The sequence below is a fragment of the Citrus sinensis genome, chromosome 9 (genome assembly GCF_022201045.2).
Source record: "Citrus sinensis cultivar Valencia sweet orange chromosome 9, DVS_A1.0, whole genome shotgun sequence".
Classification (NCBI taxonomy): Eukaryota; Viridiplantae; Streptophyta; class Magnoliopsida; order Sapindales; family Rutaceae; genus Citrus; species Citrus sinensis.
The window spans coordinates 32,577,206-32,586,465 of NC_068564.1; the positions used below are offsets into that span (position 1 = coordinate 32,577,206).

Sequence of the window (9,260 nt, forward strand, 5' to 3'; positions counted from 1 at the left end):
GCTACTTTGTGTAATGTTAATGGAGTACGCTTGACATAGAGGGGTTTTCTAAAGATTTTGAAGGGGCGTCAAAAGTCTCAGTCAACAAAAAAGAAAAGGTTTGGGCTTAGGCTTCGTTTGCGGCCCAATGATCAACCAATTGATAAGAGCCCGGTGTTAGCAGGCTTTACTTGTAAGGGCCTATGACAAGTAATATTAATATATTCAGAAAATAGCTATTAAAGCATATTTTTCACATACTTTTTAAATTACGATTGACAAAAACAGGACGTCCAGTCGATAAATTCATTTCATTTCCACCAATATCCTGCGCTGTTTCCAGTGTCACGCTGTAACCGTTATTTGTCGATTACTTTACTTTCCAAATTTCGACTTACCACTTAGGAGAAGCCAATTAGCCAAGTCAGAACAGGACTCGTTTGGCTTACGACTTACGAGTGATGACTCTCTCTCGGCGACTGCCCAATTGTTTCCTCAACCTCTAAAACAAAATCCGAAACGTCACACACTGGAACCCGGCCTTTCTCCATTTCGAATAAAAACAAAACCAAGCTCTCTGTTCACAATTATTTTTCTACGGATTCTCCCTCCAATTCCTCCCGCATGATCGGCGCCAATTTTTCTCCAATCCAGACAGCCCCCCCGATCTCGACTCTCAATCGTCCGTTTAATCTTCAATTACTCTCCTCCTTTCTGTCGCGACGTAGGAAAAAAATAAACGCCGCCGTTCTGATTTCGGTGGATCGAAGTGAGATGGATTGGATTCGAAGATTTAGTGTCGGCTGCTTCAGCGATCGCCGTTCGAATAAAGACTTCAAAATGGAGGCCGACAGCGGCGGCGTAGACGTTTTCAGTACCTACGCCAAGCCTCCACCTGAGCATCTTATTATTATGGTTAATGGACTCATAGGCAGGTTAGTGGGCTAATTAGTTATTACGCCGCGTTTTGGTTTTTGATCGTTTAAAAGCGCTTCCGAGTCAAAAGTGATTTCTGTCAAAAGCACTTGGATAGCTAGTTTTCAAATTTCAACGTCCTTAGAAAAGCGTAACATAAACTCGTTTAAATGCACTAGAAGTGCTTTTCTATAGAGCAGCTATCTATTACTTTTCTAAAATGCTATTCAATTTCTTTTTACTTGTACGAATGTGAAAGTAACACAAAAGAACAAGCTTCTCTCTGTTTCAAGTGCTTTTGACATCAAAAGTACTGCAAAAGCGCCCTAATTCAACTTTTTTTTTTAATATGTGTAATTAATATCGGTTTTGTTTTGCTAAATTAATTGCACTTTCTCTATGTTCAGTGCTGCAGATTGGAGATTTGCTGCAGAGCAGTTTGTGAAGAAGGTTCCTGATAAAGTAATTGTGCACCGTGAGTGCTCTCAATATCTCAGATGATTTTTACAGTGATTTTTAATATTCATTTTAAGTATGACTGTCCTTTTATTATCGATCTTTGAACATGTTAACGAATATTAAGTTCGTGCTCTATTGATTATTATAAAAAATTAACTTGGAGTTGGATGGGAAAAACATGAATTCAGTTAGGTTATTTTAGGTTACTTGATTATATGTTACCGTATGATATATTGATATGGGTGTTTAGTTATAGTATTACAAATGTTTAACAGTCAAAGATCTAATGTTTTAAGCATTCATATTGTTTTTGAGTGATAGCCATCAAATTTTAAACATCAATTGTGATGTTTGATTGTCAGAAATACTAGTCATTGACTTTATAAGTTCCTGATAAAACGTATAAAAGGAAACCAAAATGGTGACACTGTTTTTGGGGTTGACGATTGCTTTTGTCCAGAAGCCCCAAAAAGTGGATGTGTAACTGCTTTGTTTCTCTGTTTAGCATACAATCTATTCACAATGCTGTAACATATGCATGGGAACCAACAGCTCAAATTGAGATTTGACTATCATTCTATCATTAAATTGAGAAATTGGGCCGAAATTGTCTAAACTTGAGCGTTTGAGATAAAAAGCTTCATTCTTTGAGATACTTTTATCAAAAAAATCAAAGAATCAGCAAAAAAAATACTTGGAAAGTAGTTTAATTTGGGTTAACAAGTAGAAGTTCTTTCTATCACTGCCTCTTCAAATTCTAGCATAAGGTCAGTGACTTGGACAAAGCTAGATTGAAGAGAATTTGTTTATTAGCAAAATGAATCTAGTTATGCTTATCGGGTCTTTGATCAACTAAGTTAACAGCCAATTTAATTTCACTGCTGAACTTTTTATGTTCATTTGTCTGTGAATGGTGCCAAAATTTTGTGTAGCTCTACATTCCGATTTCTGATAGTGATTGTCTTAATGGCTGCTGGCTGCAATAGTCTGATTTCTTTATTGAGAAGTAAGCATAATAATTATTATTGTTTATATATATATATTGAGCAGGCAGTGAATGCAACTCTTCAAAATTGACATTTGATGGCGTAGATTTAATGGGTGAAAGGCTAGCTGCTGAGGTATTCGGTAATAACAGTTTGATCTTTCATCTGTAATGCATGCTTAATTTGTTGAAATCTTTTTGTCTAAAAAACTCATGGAAATTTTTATTTATGTAATTAGTAAGTTCTACGTGCCTTACAAGATATTTCATATTCATGTGAGTTTTGAGTTCCTGATTAATATCTAATGCAGGTACTGGCTGTAGTTAAACGTAGGCCTGAGGTGCAAAAGATATCGTTTGTGGCTCATTCATTAGGGGGTCTTATTGCAAGATATGCAATTGGTAGACTGTATGAGCATTCTCCAGAGCACCGTCCCATAGGTATTCCTAAGGTGGCAGGTATTCCTACAATTGCCACAACTGAAGAGCATCGGAATGATTCCGTGCAATCCCTTGAGCATCCTTGCAAAGCTAGAATTGCTGGATTGGAACCCATGAACTTCGTAACATTTGCGACTCCTCATCTTGGTTCGAAGGGACACAAACAGGTAGATATTGCATGACCTTACATGCTATCTATTTTGGAATTCTGTGCTTGCTTTTCCTTTTTTGTTACATTAAGGTTTTAATTATTGATCGTATAATGATGTTGGAATTCTGGTTTGTCTAAGATGCTTAAAACCATGGGGGAAAGAGTTGTCATTTTTTTATCTTTTAGTTTATATTATTGCCTCTGAAATCATCACTTTGTGACTTCTAGTGGTATGACGGGTCAAGAAGTAGCACTACCTTGAAGGGTTTCCCATTTTTGTTATTCTAGTGCTGTATCTTAAGTGCTTTTACGCGTGTTCATGTTAGTACTATTTTATTCTTTTGTATCCAGGAAGATGCAATGCAATTCTAGAAAGCTGTTTTGACATTTCTTTGTCTTGTTTTTCGGCCTCAGCTTCCAATTCTGTGTGGTCTACCATTTCTTGAGAGAAGAGCATCCCAAACGGCTCACTTGGTTGCTGGGAGGACTGGGAAGCATCTATTCCTCAATGATCGTGATGATGGAAAACCTCCCCTTCTCCTTCAAATGGTTAATGATTCTGATAATTTAAAATTCATGTGAGTGTTAATTAATCTACAATGCTTTCGTCAATTTTTCTATCAGTGCATTTTAATAATTGCATCACCTTTTGTGATACGTAGATCAGCTTTACGTGCATTTAAGCGGCGAGTGGCATATGCAAATGCCAATTATGATCGTATCCTTTTCACATTGATGTTGGCTTTCAAATTATCAGTATTCTATTTATATAAGGTGCTTAGTTTGCCTTTTATGCAAGACTACGTTTTATCTTCACTGTTCTTTAAGATATGGTTGGGTGGCGAACTTCATCAATCCGGCGTCAACATGAACTTCCACCAAAGGTGTAGTTTCTTTTCATTTTCTTATCTGGCTTTCGTCTTTACTTGTTTGTTTGGTGATACTTTCACTCTAATAAAACCTGAACCTCAATATTTCCTTCTTGCTCGTTGGTTCAGTCCGATCTTCTCATAACTGATGAGAGATATCCTCATATTGTACGCACTGAACGGGAAACTATGGACAACATTAGAAATAAAGCATCTTCTGTTATTGGAGACCAATCAATTGACTTGGAAGGTATGTTAAATTTATAAAACAAGTACTGCAGAGTTTTTGGCAAAACCATCAAATCTTCATGTGAAGGGGTCTAGGAATTATACTTAAATGATGAGCTTTGTTTTCTTAAAGAATCCTTCTGGCTGGACATTGCTTAACATATTTAAGAATTAGTATAATACTCGGTAGAAGCAATGCCTGAATTTTCTTGCCAATCTCTGCCCTTCGTATAGCATTTAGGCTAGTCTTGTTGAAATCCTTTAATGTCAAGAAGCAGATTTTGTGATGTAATTTTCTACTTGTGTAGTCCTGACTGGCATTGGTATATATTCTGATGAATGAATTTAACATAAATTTGCTTTGAACAATGTAGTAGAAACTCTTCTTCACAGGGGTGAATTGTATTAAATTTGTTACAACTGTTTTAAGGGAACATTGCTGAAAATATTTTGGTTTTAAGTACCATGAGTCCTATTCCATTTTCCTTTTTAATAGCTGCTGCTAAAATAAAGCATCAGTTGGTTCAATTTGAAGTTATATTACGGTGCTACATCTTCTTTCCTTATGTCCTCCATTGTTTTACTATAATTACATTCAATCATCAATTTCGCTATTATAATAATATTTTATCATCACTTCACTCATTGTTAACTTTTTCTTCATGTATCTTGCTTAATGCGTTCTATTTTTTTTACTGTTAAATACTTATTTTAAAATTACATATTGTAGAGAAAATGATTAGAGGCCTCACTCAAGTACCTTGGGAACGTGTGGATGTTAGCTTTCACAAAAGTAGGCAACGATATGTTGCTCACAATACCATTCAGGCAAGTTCTGCAGCTACTTGACTTTTCTACTACGTATATGCTGGTTATTATCAACATTTTACATTCTGAAATTTTTTATTTCCATCTTTTAGATTCCTCTATTTTAAGTGAATGGGACAAAGCTCCTAGATGTAGATATCAAGGAATTAGATGATAATGTGCTATTATTTACATATCATATTAGCTGATATTTCAACTTGCATCATATAATTGGCAAGTTACCACAACTTATGTGGAAGTTTTAAATAACGAACCTTCTGAGTGGGTGTGTGTAATTCTAAACATGTTTGATAGTTCAGATGCAGTTAATATTTTTCTTGTGCCTCATTTACTATAGGGACATTCTGGGTTTTGTTTTGTCTGTGAGGCAGCAAGGTTATCTGAGAGAAGGGGTGAAGATCTATAAAATGCAATGATGAAAATAAATGTTCGGCAATCATATATCTTTCTTTTAAAAGGAGGAAAAAAAAAGATTCTTCTTTTCATTAAAACTCATAAAATCAAGGAATTATCATACGTGAGCATATTTTCAAGTAACCCCACCGTTTAACTATTATAAAGTTTCTATTGGATTTCTATGGATTATCATTACAAAATTTGAGGAACTTGCTACACATCCTAGCTGGCATACATGCCACAAGTGAGACATGTTACAACAAGCAGATGACTTGCAACTAGAGTTTTACAAGCTCTTGTTACAGATCTTCATTAGTTATCAGAAGTCACTAGCGATAGTGCTCTATCTGTGGGCATGATACCGGCCTGACACCATAGACTCGGGCAAAGTTTAGCAATTTAATATAAAAATATTTACAAGGAAAAGTTTGGTATTTTAATATAGAAAATAATTACTAGGTTTTGTATTTCAACATTTCTAAGTTTGTGCTTCTAACACAAGGAAAGAGGGTCTGAGAATTAATGAACAGTTGAAAAGAAGAGTTGAATCTCAACACAGTTTTAGTTAAGTTAAAAAAAAAAAGTTAAAACGATTAACTTTCATGCAATTAGCTGTTAGAAAATGAATGAATACTGTTCTCTAGTTGATGATAATCATGGTGATTGGTTTACACGTAACATTTTAAGAATAATTTAATGCGTTTTGGTTGTGATACTTTATTTATAATACTCTATACAAAGTTGTTTTCTGGAAATTAACGGTCACTGATTTAATGCTAGATCTAATTGTGTGGGTCTCATTTCTGTAATTTTACATGTGCATTCAGGTGAAGAGTTATTGGATGAATTCTGATGGTACAGATGTGGTCTTCCATATGATAGATAACTTCCTTCTCTAGATGTTTACAAGTTGGGAGCCTTGTACCGGTGTATTTGGTGGGTTAAGTTACTTCATTGTTGGTGTAAAATGTGGGTTGTCGATCATGAAGACATTGCTCTGTATATTACTTTGTGTCAGCCAAGTGAAGTTAATGATACTGCAGAGTTGTTGCTTACCATGTTTTATTTTTTGTTGGCATATTTTATGTATATTATACGGTTTTTCAGCTATATAATGGAACTATTTTCCTTACAAATAGCTCTTAGTGATTGCTTTGGGTTAATTTTCATATATAGTGCAGATATACTGATGTGCTGCTGAACTATATGTGGTGTTCTCTGGTCATGAAACTTCACTAATTTCATGCTGAATGAGTCAAATCATACCATTTTTCACAATCTAATTTAGTATAATTTAATCACCAATTTGATTGTTACTGACCACTCCGCCGACTAGTTGTGGAAAAGAAATCATTACGCAGATATGGGTAAAATGAGACAGATTTTGTAATTTCTTTATGTTTCCTTCTTTTTTCAGTGAACAAATTTTCATCTCTAATGTATATTTTGGAAAAACGAAGATAAAAGGAATGACTAGAAATAAATATCAATGAGCTTTGTTTTCTGAACACCGGAGTTTTTATGATTAGCCTTAGCAATAGGCAGAGTACTCTATTTGAAAGTACCATTTCTATTACTATTTGCTTTCGAATTTCTTTGAGAATCTCTCAGGAACTGGGCAAAGGTATGTTGAGACAAGCACCCCCAATGATGATTATTAAGAGGATGAATAGCCGCAGGTGTCTTTATTGTGATTTTCATTTTTGTCTTCAGAGCTACAAATTGAGAATAGTTAGGAGGCTGCAGTTACTTTTATGCTATGCTAACGTTGCAAACTAGATTTAGGATTTACTATTCCATTTTCTGGGTACTCTTGCTAGTGATGTTGAGTTCCTCTGGAACTTGCATTTGAAGTGGCGCATCTGATTGCTCAGTCAACAGGCTTGATAGACTTTTGCAGAACTAATAATCATTTTATTTGTCTCAATACATATTAGTTTACGAACAAATTCAACTGCAAGAAAGTTTATCATACCTCTTTGTACACCTTAAGCTTCCCTAAAGATTTTGATATTTCTACGACACAATTAGTTGGGGCCACCTTAACAACCTGACATAGACAGATAATAAGGTGAAGGTTTTTGGTATTTATCTTGCGGGAAGCATTAACAATTCATAGTTATTACATAAAAATCATTAGTGGCAGAGGAATAAAATAATCCAGTTTTAGTGCAAAGCGAGAATGAAAGGAGATATTACCTTGAAGTTGTTCGTCTTTTCTTCTGACAAGCTCACATCCATTGCTGCAGCTTCTAATTTCATTATGGTTTCATTGCTTGGAAGCTTGGATCATTGGAATTTTGCAGAACCAAGGAAGGTCAAACAAAGATTAGTTCTGATTTTATTTACTTGCCCGTCCTTCAAAGAGACCTGATAAATCTAGGTCATGTGAATTGCAATCAATTGAAAAGCATTGATAAAACTTGGTGATTTGGTTGTCTTTGACGCTGCACCATTTTCCTACATAGACTTTCAAATATGAAGTTATGAAACACTGTATCTTGGAACTACCTAAAGCTCTTACTTCCATTGATTCAAAAGCAGCATTAACATCATCCAAGTATATTTTCTCGTCACATTCATATCTTCAGGACGGTTTGTAATCTGTTTGAGACCATGTATCCTCTGTGATCCCTAGATTGCAATTCGCTGTTGTGTTCAAGGAAGAAATTATTAAGTTGGTCAATTTGAGTTTATATATGCATAGGATGTTTTGGATTTGTACCCTGATTGGACTTGGATCAAGTATCCCTGGGATTAGCTGCTTCTGACTTTCCGCTAACCAATGTGGAAATTTGCAATCTGCTTGATCTATCTGTTTATTAAACATCGATCAGCAGTCTGCGGAGGCAAGTGTTTTGGATGAAGAACTAGTTATATGCTGTATACAAAGCATACCTCTGTATAGAACCATCAAATTACGATCATCAAATGGTAGATAACCAGCAAGTAGTTTCATAAACGATTACTCCACAGGACCAAACATCTGTGGCAGCTCCTTTATAGCCCTTGCGTGCCAGCAACTGTTTGCCAGAAGATGAACCATCAGCCATAATGTTGAAAAGGAAATCCAGGTATGATTGACCATCTGTTCGCTTTTGTCTTCAAGCTTCTGAATTCAGCTAAATAAAACTTGGGAGGTTACTACTAGCTACGAAAATGAAAGATGAACTTCTTATCTCTGGTGCCACATAGCATGGAGAGCCACAAGCTGTTGCTGACACGTTTCCAGGCTGTTGTAAATTACAATTTCAGTCAGCCGTTTTGTTAGATTTAGGAAATTACAAAAATTGTCGTTAGATTTTGCCATGCACTTAGTCCGAAATCAGATTCTTTGAGACTATCCAAGAGCAAGTTTTGTGGCTGCAGAAAGACATCAAGATCATTAACTAGTTTGTACAGAGAATTGACTGTTCGATAGAAGGTTGTCTATATGGACCTTCGGAACTCCGTGATGAACTCCTCTGTTATGGCAATAGTAGTCAACTGAATCAATCAATCAATCAATTGTTGAAGGAGCTTTCTTGCCTCTGCTTCTCAGGGTTTCTTGACACATGACTGAGTAAGAATGGTTGAAGATTAAAATTTTCGATTAAAAGCTTTCAGGAACATAATCTGTGAATCCCAAATGCAATAAGATGAATCTTACCAATTTGTCTGAGAGTTGTCCCCCTTGATACATATACATATTTCAGACAAAAAAATAAATGTCGCCTTAATTTTACTTATAGTTGCTGTGAGTAGTATACACATTTGAAATCATAGGATATATCTTTTTAATAAAATCCGTTTATTACTTTTTAGATGATAGGCTATTAGAAATTCTATATATAAGTAGTTACATGCATGCACACAAACTTTTCCTTGTTTAATGCTTTAGTTTATGGGTTTAAAGTAATTACCATAGCGTAAGATTATTTTTGAAATCTAAATCAGTTTTAAATCACTTCAAAAATAAAAGAATATCATTCACAAATGCTTGTGTTGAAGTGAATTTTGTGAACATGAT

General features: G+C 35.1%; 1 protein-coding gene across 2 annotated transcripts; it reads left to right on the top strand.

Moving 5' to 3' along the window:
* Positions 1-328: 328 nt before the first annotated feature.
* Positions 329-6,387, top strand: LOC102622547 (uncharacterized). Of its 2 annotated transcripts, XM_006474080.4 has the most exons (10): positions 332-914; positions 1,302-1,369; positions 2,404-2,474; positions 2,650-2,946; positions 3,345-3,508; positions 3,593-3,648; positions 3,759-3,814; positions 3,929-4,049; positions 4,758-4,855; positions 6,079-6,387. In XM_006474080.4, the coding sequence occupies exons 1-10, from the start codon at positions 604-606 to the stop codon at positions 6,148-6,150; spliced, it is 1,314 nt and encodes a 437-aa protein (XP_006474143.1). In that variant the 5' UTR covers positions 332-603; the 3' UTR covers positions 6,151-6,387. The 2 variants fall into 2 exon arrangements, with proteins under 2 accessions (XP_024953410.1, XP_006474143.1); XM_025097642.2 differs by lacking the exon at positions 2,404-2,474 and having other exon boundaries at positions 329-914; positions 1,302-1,356.
* The last annotated feature ends 2,873 nt before the right edge of the window (positions 6,388-9,260 follow it).

Coding starts and splice junctions, on each gene's coding strand:
- LOC102622547 (XM_006474080.4), top strand. CDS start 604: ATGATCGGCGCCAATTTTTCTCCAATCCAGACAGCCCCCCCGATCTCG. Junction 915..1,301: donor GTTAATGGACTCATAGGCAG/GTTAGTGGGCTA, acceptor CTCTATGTTCAG/TGCTGCAGATTGGAGATTTG. Junction 2,475..2,649: donor GTGAAAGGCTAGCTGCTGAG/GTATTCGGTAAT, acceptor TATCTAATGCAG/GTACTGGCTGTAGTTAAACG.